The sequence below is a fragment of the Pyxicephalus adspersus genome, chromosome 2 (genome assembly GCF_032062135.1).
Source record: "Pyxicephalus adspersus chromosome 2, UCB_Pads_2.0, whole genome shotgun sequence".
NCBI classification, from domain to species: Eukaryota; Metazoa; Chordata; class Amphibia; order Anura; family Pyxicephalidae; genus Pyxicephalus; species Pyxicephalus adspersus.
In genome coordinates, this window is record NC_092859.1 from 122,085,642 (window position 1) to 122,111,466 (window position 25,825).

General features: G+C 36.9%; 1 protein-coding gene across 1 annotated transcript in view; it reads left to right on the plus strand.

The window, feature by feature from the left end:
* LOC140324404 (uncharacterized) overlaps positions 1–20,555 on the plus strand; it is a 43,586-nt gene extending 23,031 nt beyond the window's left edge. The window contains exon 2 of the mRNA XM_072402272.1: positions 20,289–20,555. Coding sequence (XP_072258373.1) covers positions 20,289–20,516 — 228 coding nt within the window. The 3' untranslated portion in view covers positions 20,517–20,555. The remainder of the gene's footprint in view (positions 1–20,288) is intronic.
* The last annotated feature ends 5,270 nt before the right edge of the window (positions 20,556–25,825 follow it).

Consider the following 25,825-nt stretch of genomic DNA (forward strand, 5'->3'; position numbering starts at 1 on the left):
GGCTTACCGGTCAGGAGGTTAATAAATGCAATTAGGACAGATGTTTGTCTCAACACGGTGAGCTAATCACAAAGCGAAAAAACAAAAACAAAAAACTTTATTGAGCCTAGACATTCATCTTCTGGAGCAAGCTGTGCTTTGATATGCAAAAAGAAACAACTGCAGAGTTTGTCTTGGTCATTAAAGAATTACAAGATGTTATAGATCAGCTCCGCTCATAAGATCACCCACAACTTCAGCTGCGTTTAGCAAAAAGATTTTTTCTGCAAGTCTTGCAAGCCGCCCCTCTCTCCCCAATTAAGTCTCTGCCCTGCACACAAGCAAGCAGGAAATTCCCTGTTTGTATCTAGGAGTCATCTGTATGTTGGATGTCCTTACAGTTTGTGCATTGGACAACCTAGTGGCAATATATAGCTTCATGCATCCCTTGTTGTGAGTTTTATTCTTCCCTGATGAGTATCAGCCTAATTATGCTCACTTTGCCTGTTTGCTTAGAATAGCCTAGCCCTCTTCAGTATTCCTCAAAGCAGGAAGGCTTTGCACTATGGGATGACTAACATAGTACTGCAGTCTTTGCCTAAGGTGGGTTACCAGTTTTTTTTTAATCAGTATGTGTTTAAATAGTTGTAGTGGAAATTATATAGACAGCAACGTTTAGAAATCCAGAGTGGACCTTGTGACCTAATGTATTTGGAGATATCATTAGTTATTTTCCAACTGACTTTTACTTGTTACTCTATGTTGCTTAGTAATGTGAGCACAATTCATTTTGTTTCCAGTGTGGTAGAACATTTATTAATGATTGTCAGTGATTTATCAGTTTACTAAGTGTTGCTAGCGTGAAACATTAGTAAAACATTCAGTGGGCCTTGTCTACTAAAACACATTATGTTATATTGGTGGGAACAGAGATTTACTCATTAGAATAAAACACAGGGTGTAGACAAATGACTTTTAACATGCACACTCTGTTCTTTTACTAGCAGGAAATATTAAGTCACTAGTACAGATTGATGTATTTTGTTCTCTGGGATGGTATGAATTCTAAGGTGGTGACACTGTTGGATGTTTTGTGAGCATCCTAAATGTAAGTGAAGCAAAAATGCAATAATTTTACTTGTTGGAATAAAATCTGGATTTATCTGTCTGTACTACCTGATTATTTTGTTTGCTGTAGTAAAGCCATTGGATTAGTTTTTTTGTTTTTTATACAGTTGCACAATATTGTATGCTATTATTTACTTGTTTATGTGGCATGATGGGCAATGTGATATTCTTCTTAATTTCCTAAGTCTGGTCATATACAACACAATATTTCGGATGGTAAGTTATTGGATGGTTTATTTAAATCATTGGTGTATTGGTGTATGTGATGTGGCAGACTACCAGTCTTAAAGAGCAGTTCTAGGCAATTATGCTGCCTGACAGTTTCAGTCTTGTTGTAGCTGAGCTTAAATTTGACATTTTGTATTATTATTATGAATTATGTAACTTGTGCAGTGGAACACCTTTCTTTTATTTCTGCATTATCCATTACATCCAGACATCAAGGTTTGTGAATATTGGCTATCAGAAACAAGTGAGGGGGCATTTGAGTTACATACATTCCACAGGAAACTACCCTTGCCAGACCACATGAAATCCCTCATCAGTCTCTCAAGTCCCGTCATCAGACCCCTCTGCCTTCAGGGATGACATGGTTAGGATTGTAGTGTACATTGAGGCCTGTTCTCTGTACTGTCCAGTGGACATGGCTTGGTTACTCCACTTACACATTACAATGGGATTCATTCATACATTAGAAGGTTTTATTAGGTGGCGCAAGTCAGTAAAATCAGCTATTTAGAATAGGATATGCAAATCAACCAATAGAGATTTTGGTAGCAAATACAAATCCTTTTACAGTATTAAACAGCCATGTTGACTTTCAATGTAATTTGAAGGGCACGTTTGATCTTGCAACATGCACCAAATTTGCCCAAAGGCAATTTTGGGGGTTTTAATGTCCTTTCTCTTTCCCTTCTGCCATATACTTCCTAGACTGTTACCTCTATTGGGCACGGTCTAATTCTCTTCCTGTGTCATTGTATGTAACTTGTCATTTGCAACCTGTATTCATTATACAGCATCGTGTAATATTTTGGCACTTTATAAATAAAGGTTAATACTAAACTAAATGGTCAGTACTAAACTAAAAAGTGCTTAGTTACTTGGTTCTGCCCTTTTTAAAAACTGGACAACTTAGACGTAAAGTCTGTGTTTTATTATATTATGTGATTTGTAATGTTTCATTTCATCATATTCAGCTGCCAGACTATTTCTTATTACTGAAAATGCCTTCGGTTTGCTGAAACGGCAAGAAATGACGCCGCTGTTAAAAAACAAAAAACAAAATCAGCGGCTGTTTCTTAGAACTTCCCCTTGTAAAACAAAGACATGTAACTAAATATATATAAAAGGATGAGACTCCACCACAGAGAGAAAAATAAAGAATATTGGGTAACAACCTACATACAGTAAATTCTCATTGAATATGGCACTCACAATGCCAGAACACTTTTATTGCCTGGCTTTAAATACATGAAACAATTCCTGCTAAACCGGTACTGAAAGGAAGCCTAAGTGAACACTGTTTTTGTGAGATGACCTAAAAATATGACACATTAACTCTGGGAAACTTTACCTGAAAGACCACTCCTAAGTCACAAAACAGATTATGTTACACACAAACTTTAAAGTTCTGAAATGCTGTTCCTAAGATTACATAACTACTTTATGGGCAGATTAACATAATAAGAACAACATTAACATTTTACAAGCAGGAAAAAAATGCAAATGCTTAGTACACACTTTTAGTTATTATCATCCAAAATGTTCTTGGTAATCCTGTAAGGTGATAGTTTTTTTGATTGCACTACAGACAGGCTACCGGGCTCCGTGCTGAGTGGCCTGTTCTGTTCTATGGAGAGGGAAGGAAGATCCAGAGGCGCTGCAGGGACACCAAAAGCGTTTCCAGTGGCATCAGCTGTCTGACTCTCCCCTATGACATCAGAGGGCACCTGTACCGCCCAAGATGACCACAAAAATGTTTTGGAAAATAAAATTTAGTATGTGTACAGAACCTAAAACCTTTAAAAAATGCAGAAGAGAAGACTAGTATGCACATTGATCATTTATTTTTTTTATATTTTAGGATCATTTACATAACCCCCAAAATCCATGTGCCACAGATGTCACCAACAGGTGCAAGTGTGAATTCAGCCTAAAGGTCCTAGTGACCGCAGCTTAATTTTTGGACGCTATCAGACCTGCAAAAAGTGAACATTTGTAATGGGTTTAGGGGTGGCTTTATAAAAAACCTTTAAGGGATTTAATCATTCTTGAGTTGTTGAAAAACAATCAGCTGTATTCAGTTTTTATTACTTGTAAAATCTGTGGGGACTGATTGGTGTATCTGTTTTTTTGGATAGAATGATATTGAAAAATATATAATGATATTGAAAAACATTGTCAATATTTAAAAAAAGGATGGTATGTTAAATACTTGCAGAAGATCATAAGGATCATTTTAAACTTATCATCATTACAATTATATTTATCAAAAATGGTGAAAATCACATAGTATATATAAGAGGTGACAGAATCCTTATTTTTTTTTTTTTGTCTGGAATTGGTGTTCCTGGTATTGCTCATACTCTTCTGCTTATCTTTATTTGCCCTGGCATATGTAATAGTTTTTTCTCTCATTAAAAAAAAAAAAAAAAAAAAAAAAGTGTGTATGTGTGTGTGTGTGTGTATATATATATATATATATATATATTTATTTATTTTACACTGTGTATATGTGTATATGTATATATATGTAAATTCTCAACCCAGAATTTCTTTTAGGCTAGGTGGGAAGAATTTTAGGCGGCTGGCAGCCTCTGTATTGTGACCCAACTCATCAGTAATCCCCCAAACACAGAGGGGTGGCTGCTTAAAAGTTCTGGCTGGTGAGCTCGGCTAAAAGGGGCTGGGGAGAACACTGCATATATATATCTGTTTGTTTAAAATAAAATGCCTAGGTAAAATGGTACAAATGTGATCTGCAAGTCTGTATTTCTTCTCTTGAACAAAATGGGTACACATTTGCTATTCTGTTTTAAAGCTGACGCATTCTGCTGTCTGGCAATGTCTGGTCTGACTCACCTTTTCAGCTGTGTATGCAATTGTGATTTAGTTATTTCAATACATTTTTTTTTCACGTGGTACTTCTATTATTCAGTTGACTTACTTCTGTTTGAGTAACAAGCTTGTATTTCTTTGCATGGAATAAAGAGATTTATTATCTTTTCTGATTTTAAATTGTAATATACAGTACTGTATAAGGTCTAAATGTACTCTTTGGTCCCAATCTACTTTTAAAAATTATCCAGTTCAACTTGGTGCAAAATGTATTAGTAAAGAAAAATGTTTTGCACATTCTAAACCCACTGATTTATGTATCACATATCCGTCATTGTCTATTGCATAACTAATCTGGAACAAGCATGTATATGTCTGCTAACATGACACCTGATATGCACTTTTCATCCAAGTCAGTGACTCATCTACATGTGGTTGTGCTTCCTACCCTGGTAAATTCTGTTCACTGAAGACTTAATAAATATGATAGGGGTAGGAGATTCTATTAATAAATTAGCAAGATTGCTAATGGTGCCACAGAATGGATGCTAAAAAGCATTATCAAAAAAAAGCAAGAACATGATCTGAAATGTGGATGAAGAGAAATCAGAAATTCTAATCTGCGTGTTTTGGGTTTAGAATAGTATGACGGATACTTAATTGGCTATATATTAATATATTACTTTTAGTTCAGGTTTCCTTTTGTGGTGTTGGACATGTATTTTGTAGACCTATTTACAACAGTGATATCTGTGTTCATACAGAAATGAGCCATTCAGCTGAGCACATTCATATTACTTTACTTTAAACACCTTCTCTTTACCTGTATGAATGACAATCCCTGTCAGTGAAGAAGGGTGTAGCTTCCTGCCCTCAGGCTCTAAGCTTTCAGTCTCTGTCTTCGCATTATATACAATGACGTGTATGCTAAAGTTCTTTGTGTGTTTTTTCTTTTTTTCATTTTAGGGTGTGGTAACAAAGCTTACAGGTTGCATGTTAAGGCAAATTACTATTTTTCTATGGTTTAGAAGGCAGCTGAATACCAGCTGGAATTCAGATGCTTATACTTCATATCTTTAAACTAATAAAATGGCAAGCATATATTTACAGGGATGCTAAGAGTACCTGTCTTGTCACATGGAATAAATGGTGCTAAAAATTATACATATTTAGATGAAGAGAGTTGAGTGCCGCTTATGTTGTGATTTCCATGGGTTTTAAAAGCTGAGCTACCATATCGCCATTTCCTCACCTCTTAGATTGTAAGCTCTTTTGTACAGGAGCATCTTTTCCTCTTGTGTCAGGTTATGTATCTGTCCGTCATTTGCACCTCCTAAATGTACAGAGCTGCGTAATATGTTAGGGCTATAAAAGGTACAGCGCTGCGTAATATGTTAGTGCTATATAAATACAGTTTAATAGTAAGAAGAACTAAAGACATACCAACAAACAGATGATGTATTCCTATACCTTTGTCCATCCAGTCCATAACTGTTTTATTCAGTACAGACAGGTGGTTGGCACCACTTCAGAGTTAATACCAGTGTTTGTCAAGCATTTTAACAAAGGGGGAATTCATTGAAAAACTTCCAGGTCTTCAGGGAAAAAAAACAAACATTTAAAACAAAAAAAAAAAATAGAACTCTGACTATCCAGTTTGATTTCTCAACCGATCTGATTTTGTTCTGGTTTACTGACTACTACTCCTATCTGCATGTTCTTTTGCAGAAGATTTGCATAGAGCATAACCGATTTATTCCTGACCCTTCCTCTGCCACTGCAAGTCTGATTTGCTGCTATACAGGACTAATATGATATCAATCAAGTGCTTTTTATTATCTCTTTTTTTTTTTCTTTATATTTTCTAATAAAAGCTGCACAATAAAAGTAATTTTTGCATACTAGCATTGTTCCACCAAAAATCCTCTAGTTTAACAAAAAAGCCTTGTGGGGTATTTGGCAGCGATAATAGTCAGACTAGGAAAATTTATTTCCATAATGTACGCAGACATTTTAACAATGGTAAGTCTCTAGACTGATGATTATAATAAAGAATAAACTTTTATTTTAAAAAAAGACTCTGCATTACTTTTTGTCCATCACTTTTTGTAGGACATAATAGAATTTATACTTAAAATATACTAAAGATGGCTTTAGGAATGTATTTATATTGGGTTTCTGTAAGGAAATGATTATCTTCTGTTCGTTTTACAACAGTAATGTGTCTATCCCTTGAGAACAGAGCAAGCAGTGACAGTTTAATTGGGTGTAAACCTCTATAGCTTCCTTTCTTCTGGATATATTCTGCTGAGCTAACGTGCTCAGGCTTACAGGAAGTGTTTTGTGCTTTCCTGCACAGGAGTCACTTGGAGGTTAGTATGGCAAGGTGTGGTTTACTCTTGAAATACCAGATTTGTCAAACATGTTTTGTTATACTGTGTTAGGTGAATGAGGGAGAAATAATGTAGAAAAAACACAGTTATTCAACTACATACCTCCAATGTTTACATTATAATTACAGGATTTCTTTTATTCAGTTGCATATCTAAATCCTTAGAGTAAATAAATAGTCTACAACTTTTCGTGAGAGTCACAAAAATTCAGTCATGCTGGTTTTCTGTTTGAGAATGTAGTATTAAGATTGCAGAAATGAATATATTACCACACTTATTATAGTGCCCAGTGTTTTTACATACCTCCCTCTGTCCCTCAGTTATGCCTGTTTTTGGTTGTATATGTACACAACTCCAAAAATGTATTTAACAAAAAATCTATATATTCAAAAACATTAACATACTTATTCATTCATCTAGTGTCTAAATTGGTGTTGCTTGACATGATGTGAAGTGTGGGGGTCAGTAGGAAGAATGCCACCTACTAGGAATACCCTGGGAAACCTGCCGCCCTTATAGATGGCCAAAAAGATCATTGGTGACACTTAAACTGACCTGAGAGTCCCATACTGCTCATTGCTCATGAAAACCCCTAGCAAACTTTGGAGGAACCTTGGTTTAGAAACACTGATCATTTGCTGTTCTGAATTTTTGGATTTATGCTATCATTTCCCACATGAAGGTGTAGCATGGGTAGGTCATTTGCCTACATATTTTGACCTTAAAAGTGTCCCTCGAGCATAAACAGAGATATGTTGGTGACAAAAGAAAAAGGACAAAGCCGAACCAAGAGATCATATTCTACACCTCGTGCTAAGAAATAGGAATCTGTTGTCTGATGTTGAGGTGTGTCGAAATTTGGGTTATAAGTATTGCCAATATCTTTGGGTTGATATTAGAACAAAAACTTCATATAAAACCATTTTGGGTTTCTAAAGGACAAATTATGCTGAAATTAATTTTGTAAAAAAAAAGGGGGTAAAATTGGCATCCGTAATCGGCATAGAACCTTAAAATCTACCATCTTGGAGACATTTTATACCAGGCAAGTTGAGGGTCTGGAAGTAACTGTTTGCTTTCAGGGTTTCTAAAGGCAGAAGGACCAGGTCACTTAATGCAATGTGTTCTGATTGTAGTCATCCCAAAGTAATACGAACACTTTGAGATGGATTTGTTAATCTTATATACATCTATGCAAGCTAGGCCTAAATCCCTGTACGGACGTCTGGTGGACATCAGTGGATTGTCAGTGGAAGCCCTCTTTTGTGATCTATTTCAGTGGCAGGTGAACAAATGAGTGCTATACACACAGTGCTCTCCTGTTCAAAGGAGAAAATGGGGGGGAAGGAAAAGGGACCAGCACAGTACTGTGCTCTTCTCCATTGAAATGCGCTAAGGTCATTCCTGATCACTTGTTTATCAATCAGCTGTGTCAGGTTAATGGGGGGGGGGGGGGACCACTGTACACGTGCCAGATTTCTCCCCCCACTCCTCCTCAAGACGAGTATTACAATTTGTTGTGCGCACCAATCATCTAATGTTTATACATAAGGTAACCCTTCTAGCATTTCTATCTATTGTTTAGCCAACTACATATCCAATGAATCATCAGAGTACTGTTCTTAATCTGTTTGCGTGTGATGTAACTGACGGTTTGCAGGGCAAAGTAATATTTTGCTGATGACTCAAAGATCCGCAATAGTGTTGTTAATCCTGGAGGTATATGCAGTATTCTCCCCAGAATTTTTTTAACGCTAGGTAGGAAGAAGTTGTAGGTGGGTGGTGACTTCTATATTGTCATCCAATTTTTCAGTAACCAGCCAAAATCAGCGGGGTGGTTACGGAAAAGTGCCAGGTGGTGCACCCAGCTAAAAGGGGCTGGGGTGAAAACTGTGTATGCAACTTGGAACCGTATTTGACATTGCCGAAAGATCGGTCATAGCAGAAACATTAAACTGCAGTTTCCACCCGCAAAATACTGCGCCACGTGTGTGTGTGTGTGTGTGTGTGTGCGCGTGCACGCTGGATTTTTGTGATAGAATACTACATTCTGGGTAAAGTGTTGTCCAGAACTAGAGGATTTTTTTATTGGTGCTTATTATTTCATGGGTATGATTGTAAAAGCACAAGGAAATTCTAAGAAATTTATTTTCACAAACCGTACTTGATGCTTGGAACAGACTCCCAGCTGATGATGCGAGTCCATGGACAGGACGTGAATTTAAACATGATTGGGACAAACAAAGATTTAAGAGACAAAAAGCAAAAAAATCATCCTTGATAGACCATTTGGTCTTTCTATTATAACTGCATTTCTAATCAGGATGTCTGTCTCAGTGAAAGTGTGAAATTACTAAAGAAATAACCAGGTACCCCCTCCCCACGCTATTTCTTTTTAAAGACTTAATTCTGACATGGGGAAAGAGTATAATGCAGTTTCATAGGAAGTTAGATCCTGGCTTTAACAATGTGTTTGAATGACTCAGTGTTTTCAGTTAATGTTCAAAGAGATTTAAAATGGGATGGTACTTTGTGGATGCCTGAGAAAACCACATACAATGCATGCCCAAGCCAGTAAATTCAGCGGCTTTATATTTGTTCTGTTTTAAAGTGTTAATTATTTTTTTGATGTGTCTTTGTATAAGGGTGGAGAGGATGTTTGTCTTGTTTTTGTTTTATTTTTTTAAATGGATTGCATCTATATTTACTGTAAATTGTTTGAGAATATGTTTGTTGGTTTTTCTTTGTAGATCTGAAGTATTTAATCAAATAGAGTGAGTTACGTTTTTATATAATGGTCATTTTCATAGGCCTATTTGCAAATAGTTTAAAAACATTCTTTTGATGGTGCCTTTTTTTATCAGCGTCATTTGCTTCTCTTTCATTATTATGGGACATGTAGAAATGGTTTGGAATAAAATTATGGCAAGTAAAGTGATTAAAAATGCCATAAAAAGTAAGTTAAAATAAAAATAATAGCCAGTAGTGTCTTATCTGAGGTCAGACCTGGTAGTAGAGGAGCAAGGGAATCCTGGCATGAGCAAGAGAAGATGGACAAATGACAAGTGGTAGTAGGTAATAAAATTAAGACTGGAAAAGAAGTCTTTGATTATGCACTTAAAGTGCTCTAAACTCATTTTAAAGCTTTCAGAGTCCAGCTTTGGCGCATTGGCATAATGTGATTGGAATACGCTTTAACATTCAGTTCCGATTCAAGCAATTTAGGGCACCTGCAGAACTTTTCTGGAGGAGAGATCACTTGCACAACCGTTAAAGTTCCAGGATCTTTTTCTCCTGCCCTGCCAAACTTTAGTTCAAATTGTTGGGTGGCAGCAGATCACTTTGTCCAACTAGTGCGGCTTATGGTGCCTTTGTTAAGGGGGGGGGGGGGCCCTGGTGTTGTAACATCATGGATACCTGTAAAAACCACATCCAAATGTATGCATGTGTATATATCACACAGAAGAAGAATGCATTATTGTGATGCAGCACATCCATTCAGAATAGGAAACCAGAAAATTGTCATCTGAAGCCAATCGGTGAATCAAGCCAATAAAAAATGTATTTAACAATGAGAATGCATCTAATAGAACACTAAAGGTTTTAGGGATTTTTTTTATGTTCATAGAGCAGGTATGTATGAAAAAGAAATGCCCAGCTTTTTATCTTCCCTTCAAGTCTAGGTGAAGGGACATTTAATTGAGATTCTGCTCTCTCTAATACTTTTTCATTTCTTACTAAAGAAAGTTTTAACTTGCTTAGGACAAGGATAATACAAGTTATCATATTGGCTAGTGTAAAATAAATTTTAAATCTTTGAGCTTCATTCATGTTGGTTGCCTAAATTGGCATCTTGGCCCTGAAGCCTTCCGGATTACCAGGGGATTGTCTGATTGGAATTTTTGGTATGGTACCCCATGCGTGCTGCCAGCTTCTTGCAGCAAATTCAGGGAAATTCCATCCTCTGATGTCCTTTGGGTCACTGATCATGCCATCTGAATTTCACAAATAGCCTTTATTTTGCAAAAGGGGTCACTTGCTGCAACCCAACAATAGGGATCGGCTATCCCATGATGTGTTCAGTTTTTGCTTGTGTTTTTTTTTAATGAAATGCTAACCACTAGCTTAAGGTTTTGTTCTGAATAGGTAACTTTTCTGCTTGTTTTATTGGGAAGCATATCTCTTTAAAATAAAATGTCTTGATCTGCTCCAGACGATTATGTTACGTACCCGACATTGCATGGCTACCATTTTTATTCTATTTAGCCCAATGTGAGAATAGGTGTATACTGTATGTTTAGCAAATGTAGAGGTAGATGGTATGTATGGGTTAATGAACAAAGCCCTTTTATTTTATTTTTGGTGTGAAATAAAATCATATTTCATTTTGGCTGCTGATATGATTCAGAATCGACAGTGACAGGAACATTAAACTAAGCCTAGAACGCAGAAAGACTCTATATTGAGGGTTTCTCGAATCCAACAGCCCGAGGCACTACAAGTAGATAAATTGCATGCTCAGAAAAATAATCATATTGCTTTCTGAAACCGGCAAATAAATTTTGACTGCAAATATACACAGGATTTTTTTATTTCCATAACTGTGGAAAGCGGATTTGCCCTTGCCTTTTGCTTTATTCTATTTATTTGACACAAATGAGGATTTTTCCAGGAATTCTTTGCCTCTCCACAAAAATGAAGTTATATTTTAAGTAACCCACTAATGGGATTTTTTGCTATCTCCTAAATACTGCTTGGCAACACCTTTGATTTGATTGACTCTGTTATGCCATGGATTGTTCCCACATTCATTATACATCCTCATAAATGGCAGACTTGCAAAATGTTGTGAGCACCATACAGTGATTGCATTTTTGGCTGTCTTCTAGTTGTGTGTTTCCATATTGAAGGTTTGAAACCAAGAAAATAAAAAAAAGGATTACCATGGAATATTATTACTTTAATATATAATATAATTTTTTCTACAAGCCACAAGGTTCAGTGATCTAGCCCCAATCTACTCTTGTCTTCTGGTTACATTCAGCTGGATCAACTCTCCAGTGTCCATGTCGCAGCCTGCAATATGTAAACCCTTCCTATTGTCTGCCATCTGCAGATCCTTTTCCTGAATGGGCATGGAAGCTCACAATGATGGCATCGGTAAGAAGGCACAGGCTATATGGTGAGCTATGGCCCTTAATGCAGTGGTGGATCTGTGGTCCCCTGGAAATGAAGTGGGGCTGTAAAGGGATCTGGACTGCAAATTTTGGCGAGTATATCTTCTGTAACATGAAGCGACATAAAATTTGGGATAAGTTAGACGAAAGGTAAAAGCAGGCAAATTCTTGATTTTAAGTAGGGGTGAAATTTAAAGTTGAGAAACAACATACAAAATTTTGCGGATCAAAGAACATTGAATTTCTGGTCTTCAGATGTGGGTATTGTTCACTAAACATGTCAATTTGCTATGTAAGTGAGTTTGGACAAGTAATTGGGACTTTAATCCCGTTTATTCGAATCACAGTATGATGTGGGGCTAGCCAATGCCTAAGATTTCTTCTTCTCCTATGTCACGGTCCGTCATTTGCTACCCCTATTTAATGTACAGCGCTGCTTAATATGTTGATGCCATATTATTATTGTATATTAATGACTCCAGCCTTACCATCAGTCCTGCACAGCATAACAGGCTTCTTTAAGTTACTGCACATGAAAGAGCAATGTAACCTTACACACATGCCACAAATGCTATTTTTAATATAATTTGTCTACAGTGGAAAATGCAAGAATTTGATCCTGTGCTGGCCTTGTTACATTGCCCCTAATTATTTCAAATTCATTTAATTCCTAAAATTGCACAATAGATATGGCTACAGACCAGTTTACTAAGAATAATTTCTTCTTGCCTTCAAACACCATAGCTTTAAATGCCACTTTTAAAATAAACGTATAGAGCTCCTTGCATTAGATACATGTGACAGTTGAATGATTCCTTTTTATTGATCACCAAGCACCAGCCAGGCTGCATTTCAGATCTGCTGAGCTTTTAAAAGCAAAAAAGCTTTGTGTTTCGGCTTTATGGTTTTTAAATCCTTTTTTTTTCTGGTTTGTTTATTCATTAAAAGCACATGGAAAACATTGTGTTTCAATATTTGTGTTTTGGTGGAATCTCTGCATGAAGCAGCACATGGTATTGGAGACTCGCATCTCAAGGAAGAACTTGTATATTATGGGGCACCACAGGATTTAGGCATTGCAGTGGTTATAAATTAGTTGGAGTAGAGATTTATAGCCTTGCGTGTGCCTAAATGAATGCTGAGAATGTTTTTGTTTTTTTGCTTTATAAAAAAGGCCTCAATTTTTTTATGATGTATGTTACAGGTTTTATTAGTGATAGGCAGAACTACAACATAGCTTACATCGTTATGGCTCACATATAATATACCTCAACAGTTAACCATTATCTTGCATATTCTGGTACTCTCTTTCCTACCACAGATGCAGATATATTTGTCCTTGGGCATCTTTGTGCAACTTGACAGTAATGGTTCTTTAAAATCAATAAAAAGGAATCCATTCATGGGCACATGTCTCTATAAATGCAAGAAACATTCTGTATCTCTGTATTTTATTTAAAATAACGCATAGATGGGGAGCTCATACAGGGTTTTTTCTAAGAAGTTAGATATACAAATGTCACCTTTTAAAACGCACCTTATCCATGATAATCACACCTTTTAAAGGGCTAGGGTTTATAAAAAAATATATTTTACTGTCTGAGTCACAGGAGTTTGGTGAGGTTTGCTGGATGTTTTATATAATTGCACGCCGGATTACAGGTAGACCTCCTTTATGTACGAACAGGCTTCCTTGCTGCTGTGTGCAGGATGAGGTAGAGAGGGGCAGTTTGCATGACTTGCAGAAGAAATCTTTTGCTAAACACAGCTGAGGTTGTGGGTGATCTTAAGAGCGGAGCTGATCTGTAACATCGTGTAATTCTTTAACGACCAAGACAAACTCTGCAGTTGTTTGTTTTTGCATATCAAAGCACAGCTTGCTCCAGACGTTAATGAATATCAAGTTTCCAGAAACGTTGTTTTTTTTTTGCTTTGTTTGTGATTAACTTACAGTGAGGATTTTATACAGTAACTGACACCACACTGCCTAATAATATGTTGAGACAAACCTCTGTCCTAATTGAATTATTAAAATAATGTACCTGTTCCGACTTACATACAAATTTAGCTTAAGAACAAACCTACAGTCCCTATCTCGTATGTAACCCGGGGACTACCTGTATTTTGGGATATGGCGATTTTCTGACATGATATGCATGAGGGACTCCAGCAGAGGAAATTTCTAACTGAAGATGAAAAATGTGATTTATATTGTAAGTTTATACCAGCAGGTGTTTTCTATAACTCTTGCAAAGTAATCTCTTTTGTGGTCAGTTTGAGTAATTTATTTCCTGGTCACCTCATTATTTTCCAAACCCATCACATAAAAATGTATTGGATATATATATAGCAGCAGCTGGTGGCCTGCATTAGACTAAGAAATTCAAATGTATCCATGTTATCCTGACTGGCATGGAATTAAAATCTAAAAGCTTCTGCGAAATGACCGTGTCAATGCAAATCGGTGGTTAGTGGAGTTCTTCAATGCCATACATGAACAATGCGAATAAACCCAGAATATGTCACTTTTAATTCTCCCACTCCTAATTGTATTGAAATTTGCTGATAAATAATATTCCACCATGTATATAACTTTTGTACAGTAAAGGTATAATGCTTGTATGAATTGAGTTCAGTAGCTTTTTCAAATACAGTCCAGTTTGTATGTGCAACAGACTAGCCCAGTAAGCTTTGGCCTCATATGTAAAACAAAGATAAAGGTATATTTATTTGTTGTAATTGGTTCGAATGAACTTTTCACTGAATTGGCTTCAGTAATGGGAAGTCTAATTTCAGTATGATTTTCCCATTATTGCTGGTATTGCATAACTGTATAGAGTTAAACAATACAGGTTAAAACATTTGCTAAATCCAAATGGAAATAAATATCTCACTTGTTCTTATTAGGAAAATGGTAAGCACCTCTCCCTCCGTCTATGCTGCCTAACACTTCTTTGATTTAGATGAATCTAAGAATTGTTTACAGTGGCTCCTCTCTCTGACCCCCAACACCACTTCTAGGTCTCCTAGAGATGTAGAGGTGGCTTGGAGAACCTATTTCTCATAGTGAAGAATGTAAATAAAGACACTCCTGTGAGTGTTAGTTTCTGAATAAGCTTAACTTGGCTATTCCTCTTCATCAGTGTTTGGTGGCAAGAGCTACGGGAAAGGCAAAATATCATTTATCATCAGTACATGTAACATGTTTGTTTTTTACTTTGGATTTTTTAGTGACCATCAGCCCTGTTTTAGGATTTACGTAAACTCCCTTAATATAAAGTAGCAAGAGCACTTCAAATATTTACCAAGTTTTGCAGGCACTGTCCCTAGTGGGTAATGTGGGCCTCTCCTAAGGGGTGAAGTCTAACGGCATTTGGTTTTCATCATAATTCGCCCAAAATAGGGAATTGCTGCTCCCTATTCCTCAGTCCTGAGATTTTCACTATTAATGACTCTGAGCAAAAATTATTCTATACTAATGGTGGTGATACAAACTTCTTTAATTGTTCCTGTTTGATAACATTACACATAATACTGTTTAATCAACTAGATGGTTCAGGTTCGAACCTAGCACTTTGTGTGAGAACTTGAGTGCAGCTTCATCATAGTAATTTAGTAGAAGGAAACGAGGTTGGAATAGATAATTGTCAAATTGTCTATGACACACAAAGACAGGACATGATTCCTTTTGTTTTGCATGCCAAAATCTCTATGGACCTTTTTCTTTTTTTTGCAAGTAGTGCATTGAAACCTAAAATCAGGCTAAGGATTGCTTTTACACTAATGCCCAGAGAAATTTCACACTCTTGGCACCGTAGCCTGCCTTTGGTCTCTAGGCCCCAAGGACAAAATTACAAGAATTATAGTAAGAAGCTTTTTATCAGAAGGATTGAGAGGTTGTATGATATGAAGTAAGTTACTAAATATGCTCTAGGTGTGATGGAGTTGCCCTGCTTTGAAGCTCTGACAATTTGTTACAAGTAATATTAGGCCTAGTTCTTCAGTGATTTTTCATATATGGCAGCTACTTCTTCTTTGGTGGGTAAAGTCAATTCTTGCTTTGTGACTGTTACCTAGATGACATACATTTCTATTTTGCCATGTGTGCCTCTCTAACCGCTAAGGTTTTTTTTCTCTTAGGTTTGTGCATTAAGCCTGCCCTTCAGAATGCTAGTCACAGATAGCCTGGGGAAAATTAATATATTTTTATACATCTTAAGCATTGCAGGGCAGAATAATTGGATACGTGAAAGACTTTGACTTCTAGAAGAGGTCCCAAATTCCCCAAATAGAAGTCGGATGATGGTTTTGTTCTCTTATAAGGACAGAAAAATAAGTGGCAGAATTAGCACAACAAAAGATTCTACGTGAATGAAATCAGACCCTTGAGATGCATGCAATCTAGAATCATTCTTGAACCACAGAGCAGCAAAAACTCTATTGTAAGAACCTTACCTAGCAAGTTCAGTCTCTTATGAAACTATTAACCGTAACTGATGTCTTTATTTATTTGATTACATTATATAATATATAGATATAAACTCTGTGATAGGCCTAAATATTACCATCATTACACAAATTTGAATTTTAGATGAAACATATATATTGTAAATTAATGTACTGTAATCCATTTCGCAATGAACAAAAATGTTATTAAAGGGCATGCCTAGGTTACCTAGAATGTCCACTGAAAAGGACAAACCACAGGGGGTTGTGGAGGCTACAGAATGTATAAAATGGAGGTGTTTATGGAAAAAGATCTGCCCTTTATTAGAAAGCCCCTCGGCATCCACTGTATGACAGTACTTGCCCCTTTGTGTGTTGGTTTCTCTGTCCATCTTTTGTTCATTTCCATTTCTCTCTTTCTGTGTGCCTTTCTCAGTCTTGCCCTCTTGTTCGCTCTCTCTCTTGGCTTTTTCTCTCTTGTGCTCTTTCATTCTTTCACTCGCTTTCGCACTTTTTCTCCTTTTCTCTATTTCTCTTTTTCCCTCTTTTGCTCTCTAGTATCTAGTAGTAGCTCTCTTTTGCTCTTTAGTATCCCCTGTCTCTCTATTTACTTCAGTTTTTCTCTTTTTATGTCTCTCTCCAAGTCTTGATGTATTGTTCATTGGGGTGGTTTGGACTTTTATCTGTTCAGGGAACATTCAGAAACAAAATAAAAATTCTAAATATACACTTTAAAAATTGCATGGTTGCAAGAAGTAACAGTGCAGTTTACTAAACCGGATTGAGTTTCTAAACTATACACATCTTCATTTTGATAATAAATTAATTTATAATGTGTATTGTGGCCTTGGGAAACATGAAGGTGAAATATTCTACAATGTAGTCTCGGTTGTTTTTATGGTTAATGTTTTAGGGTTACATTTTTGATAATTTTTGTTCGCATTGGAAGATCTTTCATTGTTTCGGCTTGCTTTTCCCTTATATTTCATTCTCCTGGTAACTTTATCATTCATAATGCAAGCCCTTGAAAGATGATTTAGCTGGAAAAGCTTGACATTTAAAGTTAATTCTAGGTTTGTGATTGCTAAGTGGTGAATCTATTTAATATTATTTTTCTGCTGCTGTGAGCTCATTGAAGAGTGACAGTAGCTGGTGTCACCGGCCCTCCATTCTGTGATTCCATGCCTCAGTGATCAATTAGGACTGTGTGCTATCACTGCTCACTATGGCATAAAGACATTTTGACTAAATAAGAAAAGGCAATAGAAACCAGTTAGATTGTTGCTGAATGCATTTATGTGAATTATATTATAACTCATTGTGTTGCAGTTTGTGTTTTTCATCTAACCTACATTCCAGGGACCATGAAAAGCTGAATTTTGCTGCTTGAGGCAGCAGTAGGGCGATAAGCTATACAACCTGTTGCTGCACTGTGCTATAGAGGTTTCCCAGTTACTTTTACATGAATCCACATTTCTTCCATATGTAGGTAAATACCTGTGACTGGCTGCTGGTTGTGCAAAACCGGCATGATTCAGCTATAATTCCCGTTATACTATACACACCGGTGGGTGGCAGCTTTAGTTTAGTAGGATAGCTTTAGCTGGGCAGAACAATAAAGAGCCCTTAGCTGACATCTGTGCAAGTTCAGGTACCCAGGTGCAAAGTTTTCTTCATACCGTATAATGCAGTTCACCAACTGTTATAGAAAGTAGGGTTTTCTAGCCAATGCCTAGCCATGTGTAATGATTTAAAATGAAACTTTAGCAAATTGATCAATTCAAATCTGAAATACATGTAGGTGTACTGCTTATCTTAGTATATGTATTTGTTCAGCCAGTCTTGTTACTTCCAAACATCGTCCACGCTACCTAGCCATACGGGTGGCACTTAAGTCATGCTTTTGGCTTTCTATGTCATCTATTGATCTGCTCAGTACCAGTCATTACATTTTGTCCAATTAGCAGGGCTGTTTGGGGGAAGGGAGGTACAAAAGTCTGTAATGCCCAACAGGAAGTTATAATGCTAAACTTTGGTATGTGTAAATTAGAACAACATGACCTGGACAAAATTTCAGTAGTTTGCAGGGGCAGACAATAGGGGGTGCAAATTGTGTCACTGCAGATGGGCCTCCCAGACCTTTCTTGGCCAACAGAGCCTCAACAGAACAGTGCCTCAAGCCAGTCTTTTTTGGGAGGACCTAATTTTTTTCCTGCTGCAGTTCATCAATACATAGGGTTTCTTCCCACCCCACCCTGTGACTGGCCAGTACAGAAGAAGCAGCAGGTAATTTCTCTCTTACTCTCTTCCTACTAGCCTGCTCTTGCACTGTAATGCAATTGACTTGATTTTTCATTTTTTGAACTTGATGAAGCTCTTCTGTCTAAGGCATTGGTCCCCAACCTTTTGCACGTCGCGGACCACTAAATGCACAGACTCCGGACGCGCATGCGTGGGGAGCCGTGTGTCACTCAAAGGGGAACAAACTTCCCCCAGAGTGATGTCATGATGCCAGAACCCACACACTCTCCCATCGCAGGTCTGAGCCTTTGATGGGAGACTGGGTGGGTTGTGTCAAGAGACACAACACGCCCACCTCCCTGAGCCTGCGATGTCTTCAGGAGAAATGGTCCGCGGCTCTGGCACGTGCGCCCCCCTAAACAGTGTCCTCCTGACCCCGCTGGTGGGTGCACCGGCCAGAGCCGTGGACCAGGGGTTGGGAAACTTCCGTTTTTTTTTGTTTTTTTTAGTGTAACAATACCATTCTTATTACCTGTAGGCTGTGCAGTGCATTTTTAAAAAGGTATTGGATTTGCCATTTCTGTTGCATGTGCTGTAAAGCACAGAAAAGTTGTGTGCTCTGCACATAGAATAAATGGCAATACAGCTTACCTGATGTGTTGCAGTAGTGCACATGTTATTGCAGTGGGAACAAGCATGTAAGTATGAGGTTCTTATTTTGAATGATTATTTTACTAATAAAGTATGTTTTGTATTTGAAAAGCAAACTCATTTGTGTTTTGAATTGCAGTTAGCTTTTGACTTAGAAAAGACTGCATTTGACCTAATTTGCCTGTAATTCAAACACTGCTTATTAGGACATAATATGTCCAAAAAGATGCAATGCAAAGGAAATCAAATGCGGTGTTTGACCTGCCATCAGCACTGCTGTTAATGGTAATAGGATGTTGATGACCTGCGTTTTTTGTGTTTCATGTACATATACAGAACAAAAAAAAAACATACCCATATACACTTACATGCCTGCAGTTTACAATATTGCTGGTAATTTTCATATTACTTCATGGTTTTGTCATAAATCCTAAAAATACATTTTTTATAGAATGTCTTGATACAATGGCACCTGGTAAAAGTTGACGTTCTTGAAGGTCATGTGTTGAAAGTGAGACAAATGGGCAGTATCTTAGTGACTTTGCCAAGAGCCAAATTGTGATAGCTAGAAGACTGATTATCTCCAAAGCATCTGCTCCTGTGGGATGTTCTGATATGCAATGGTTAGTAACTGCTAAAAGTGGTCGAAGGAAGAACAACCAGGAACAGACAATTTGTAGAGCTTAGGTACTTTATTTTAAGGGTTATGGAAAGACAAGAACCAGAAAATGTAAAAACATCTATTTTCATTCTCTTGGGTCACTAAGCTTTATTTGGTATACATGAACTGACACCAAACCTTCTGATACTTATGCTTGTAATGGATCTGGAAATCCAAATGCACTGAAGCATCTGAATTGGCATGAAAGCCAGAAAATTGGGCATTTTGGAAGGTGTCATTGCACATAATATGTAAATATTACTCTGGTAATAAAGATTTTACACCACCTAAAAATAAAGTGACTATACACTTAGGAAATTGTATATTTCTCTGTAATAAAAACCCAATATACCTAATAAATGCATACATGCAAGAACACGGTTGGCCCTTAGTAAGATTTAAATTTGGAGTTTTGAGAACGGTTATGCAGTATTGTGATTTTCTTTTCCATCAAGCATCTTGTGTATTATATTTTATTTATAATTTATTTGGTTATTTTTTTAGTATAAATAAATCTATTACATGGTGTATTATTTTCCTTTGTTTCTGTAGGTAGTCATTGTTGAAGACTATGCAGACCCTTTTGATGCCAAGCAGGGTCCAGGGAGCCAAGTCACAGCAGAAATTGTAACTGAGAATGACGGCTACATGGAACCTTATGAGGCTCAAAAAATGATGGCAGGTAAGAAGCCAACTACACTTTCTTTACATGCAATGCGTTTTGGGATTGTCCCAACATTTATTTCAATTTATACTTTTAAACTATGCTTTGGAAAATGAAGTGTCCCGAGTTATCAGTTGACACCAGTAATAACAGTTGTGTGTGCCAAATGACCATTGTATTTACGGGATGTTGGCTGCAGTGGTGGCAGAGCAGTTTGAATAAAAAAAAAAAAAGGTTGCATAGGGAAAAAGTTTTCTTTAATCTTGTAATTTTTTACTTAGCATATCAATATAAGCCTGCCAGTGAAATAGTTCTAGTATGCATATTTTACATTTATGTCTCACATGAATTTGCAATGAAGTACAAGGTTAAAAGCTTCAATCTTGTAAACTAATACCTAGAATAAATAGTTTAAATTATTAATGGCTCATTGATCCTCTGCCTCATTTATATGTAGGACTGTGTGTAAATAAAGCTGTTGAATTCAATTATTACATTTTCTGAAAGATGGCACATAACGTAATGAGCTTTTTAAATTTCTTTATTTTTACAAGTATATGTTGACTAACTTTTTGTTTTCAGTTATCCAGCGTTCAAGTTATTCGGCTAGATCATGCGTAGAGGATTTATGTTTGATTTAATAATGGATTTACATTTCTTTAAAAAGAGGAAGTATTTGGGCATACTTGCACAGAAATATCCCTATAAAGTTGGGGATTTAAACCAGTCAGGGTTAATTGTGGTCCAGCGTTCCTCCAGAGATTGCTAGGGGTTCCTTTGAGTTGGCATTGGATTGATTTTCCTCCTGATAGTTTCTACATTACAGAGCATGGGGTCAGTGAAATTTGTTTTGCCATTTTTCTTCAGGTGTCTGCAAGTTGAAGGATTTTTCTTCTTCTGCCCCACCCTTGTAACTGGGTACTCTTCCCATTGATCTCCCATGACTATCAGTGAAAAAGAGAACTACACTGGCTACCAATGTAAAAGGACATACTTTTTTTTTTAATTGACCCCCAATGTAAGGTGGCATTTTATGGACTACTAATGAAAAGAGAAGATCATAAGGGAAGGATAATTATTTATAGTGAGGTGAATCTGATTTGTGCCAAGCCTAATATAGTAGTAAGACTAATAATAGGAGAGAAGACAGAAGGCTTTTCAGTGGCACTACAGTTAGCTGATTAATTTAAATAACTTTATTCATAATCTATATTGATTTTAAACAATTAGAAGTATAAACATACTCATGGGTACGTTGGAGGTAGGTACTGAACTTATTTGGCAGCATTTAACGAGTATGACTTGTATAGTTACAAAATGTGGAATTAGTGGGAAAATGGTTTCCGAGCCATTAGAGGTATTTTATGAGAATAAGAACACTCCCTGTTCAGACTTGAGTTTCAGTACAGTATGTCCATTAAAGGCAAGTAAGTTGTATTTTGCGAGTTGACACCAGTATTTAGATGGGTTGGTTATCTGATAAAATAGTATCACATTTCATTACAGAAGGATGTGAGCAATACAGAAGAAGTGAGCGTTTACAAAAAGAAATGCATACAAATGGGATTCATCCACCATTAAACACACTATCCCTCCGGCTCCCCCTCCCTCGTCTAACCATCCGCCACCCACTGCAACTTCTCCCACCTCTATTTCCTACCATATGCCACCCACCAATGAAAACCAGTCACCTCTCCATTACACCTAGGCTCTGATGAACCCCGCTTTTCAGACTCTATTTTTAATTTAATTAATTTACAACCGTATTTCCCACATACACTTAAGACGCATACTGGTCCCAACACACATCAAGGAACAAAAAGACTAGTAAGTGATTCCAGTCCCATTTAAACTGACAAACCCAAACGCAAACCCTCTATCACCACACCACCCATGCTCCCCATGGATCAAAGGGGTATACACAGCAGAGGCACACATGAATTGGAGACAAATCCTATGGATTACATCTCTCAATTTGACACCCTGACTAACACCTCCCTACCTAATCCCTTTCTACGTTTACCTACCCCCTCCAACCCCTTACCTCATACTGGAACCATTCCTAAATCAAAGAAGTCTTTTTTAGACCTCCATCCCTCACAGAAAACTGGTCTGTTGGACACTTTTTTAAAGAAACTGGCCCTGATTTATTAAAGCTCTTCAAGGATGGAGAGAATATACTTTCATCGTTGAAGCTGGGTGATCCAGCAAACCTGGCATGGATTTCTTTCTGGCAAGTCATTCGCTATTTGCTAGCAAATGTTTAGAATCCTGAACCAGATCCATTCCAGGTTTGCTGGATCATCCAGCTTCACTGATGAAAGTGTATTTTCCCTAGCCTTGGAGAGCTTTAACAAATCAGGCCCACTGTCCCTGGAGGACGAGAAATAGATAATATTTATCTTTCATCTCACGTGTTAGATGTCAGATATCAGATGAAAGTCAACTTCTAAAGCTAGGACTAACTTTCTGTCCCTCTTCAGACCTGGATAAATTTGAACTAACAAATTTATATACATCTATTTGCTCATAATTTAGTCTTGAAAGTGATGTATGATAAATCTACTCAACTAACAAATTAATTATTCCACATGAATTCAGTCAATTTTTATACACAGGACTTTAAAATCCTTAAAATTCTTGAAGAAAATAAACAATTTGACACATATATCCCGCCTCCAACAATAACGTCATTCCTTCACATATACACGTTCGTTAATTTAGTAATTCGAGATATAAATAATTTACAAACTCAACCAACCAGAACAATGGATAATCTCCCCCCTATTCTACGGAAGGCTCTATACCAATTTAAAAATAATGCAAGTATTATAATAAAACCTTCAGACAAAGGGGGTAATGTAGTGATAATGAACAGATGTGCCTTAAGATCCTCTGTAATTCGGAATGGTACAAACCAATTTCAGGCAAACTAATCGATCACTTTTACAATGAATATTGTGATCTTCTTAACCAAGTGTTCCAACTAGGAACAATTGATATAAAAATGAGAGACTACCTATTTAGCAAAACACCCTACCCACCTTTTATTCACTACCTAAAGTGCATAAAGACATTGAGAACCCATCAGGCAGACCCATTATCTCTGGTGTAGGTTCAATCTCATTGAACGCCAACAAAGTAGTTGATGTATACCTTCGACCCCTAGTTCAAACCTTCTGTCACATAGATCTCCTGAAATTTCCATCCCAACTACAATTACTGGCTAATCCCATTCTTGTTACAATTGATGTTGAAGCGCTGTACAGCAGCATTCCCCATCATAAGGTACTAGAAATTATAAGGATCCTTCTTGACCAGTTCTACCCTTCAAACTAACTGTTCAACAAGTTTAAAGGTTCCATTCTTGAGTACATACTTACAACAAATGTGTTTACATTCAGAGGCCAACATTATTTTCAGTTACAAGGAGTAGCAAAGGGCACGCAATGTGCCCATCATACGCCTATTTATTCATGGGTGACTGGGAGAATAAGCTATTTTTGGACCCCACAATACAAATCTATAGATCCTCAATACTAACCTGTAAAAGATATATATAGATGATATCTTCCTAATTTGGACAGTATCCCAGTGTTCTCCCCAGAAATTATTTTCAGCCGGGTGGGGGGGAAACTGTAGCCGGGTGGTAAAAAAGTGGGTGGGGCTAGACACAGCAAATTTGGAGCTCCTAGTTATTTATGCAAAAGGTATCCAGTAACCCCTGCTATTGTGTCATTATTCTACTCAACACCTTTACTTTGTTTCAACTTTCTAATGCCTGGCTTGTTGGAATGTACAATTTTTTCAATTTTTTTGTATTATGCCCTCACAGTCCAGTGCTGTGTATTTTATATATATATATATATATATATATTCTAGCTGATAACCTGGCGTTGTTATTTATTGCAATCTTATATTATAGCCAAAAAAAGTATGTAAAAATATAAGCAAAAGGCACACTGTGCTGAGCAATACATACATAACATAGATGCCAATATAGCTCTGACATATACCACAGTGCTGTACAAAGATCAGTGGTGCACTCACATGAGTCTGTCATATGTCCAGCAGTTTGGTGATGCGTTTTCTAGTGATGGTGGAACACAGCATGTTTGGTTGAAATGTCTCCATGCGTACATCCAAATATAGCTGAAATATAGATGACTGGTGCACTCACATGAGTCTCAGTCATATGTATGGCAGGTTTGGTTGAAACCACAAATTTAAGGGAGTGTTTCTTCCACTAGCCGCCTAAAAAGTGGACCAATCCTGGACCTTCAATGTAGACACTTGTTCTTCCTAAGCTATTCACAGTGTGTTTTTCCTATCGTTGTACTAAATGGGTGAAAATCAGGCTGTTTACTGAAAAAAAATTGTTGTAAAGGACAGGGTGTTTTTAATAAATAACATACTCTGTGTGTCATATACCCTAGGTACACCTTAATATTTATCTTTTCAGATTCCAATAATATTATACCACAAAAGGGATTTAATAATGCTTTCTAGCAGGTGTCCCTTGAGACCTAATGAATTTATGGGATTCCTTCATAGTAATAATTTTGAAAAGGCCAATGTAGCCAAGATACTTTGGATTACAAGGAGCCAGAAGCTACAGGTAGACTTTTTATGCATGGGATTCTTTTCCAGGGGAAAATTGTGCCTGGTTTGTTTGAGGCTTCAGAGATGCAATGGACCTGATGTATTAAACTCCTCCAAGACTGGAGAAAAAAGACTATCATAGAGGAACTTGGGTCATCCAGCCAACTTGGATTTGCTGGATCACACAGGTTCTCATATGAAGTCTGTCTTCTTGGAGAGCTTTGATAAGTCAGGCCCAATAGGACAGATTGCAAGACCTATATATAAAAAATATATATAAATTATAACACCATGTGCTCGAAATAACAAATTAGTACTGTGTACATGTGCCAGTAAGCACTTTCCCTGTAAAATCAATTAGGGTATTATCTCCACTATATATCAAAAAGCCTGTCATTTAGAAATACCAATTACCAGTTATATGATTATCTGAAAATTGGCTTTTTAGGAAACCACCTAATGACTTACTCATTCCACCCAAAACAATATGCTAATTTAAAATAAAAAATTTGCAACACGCTGATAAATACTTCATGAATTAGATGACAAATCATGATTGTGCTCAGCAGCTATAAAAATATATTATCGAATAATTAATGAATACACATATAATCAGTGTGCTCAGTCTTGATTATAAGCAATAAATCCTTGAAACATATACCAAATCACTTAGGAGGGAATAAATATTTAATGAACGAATAAATGAAAAACCTAATCCACCCCCAATGGTGCACATAAATAGGAAAGAGGTGCCAAATAGGTAAGAGTTGACTGTGAGTGGAAACCTATGGAACAACAGGGATAAATACAGTTACCTTCGAGT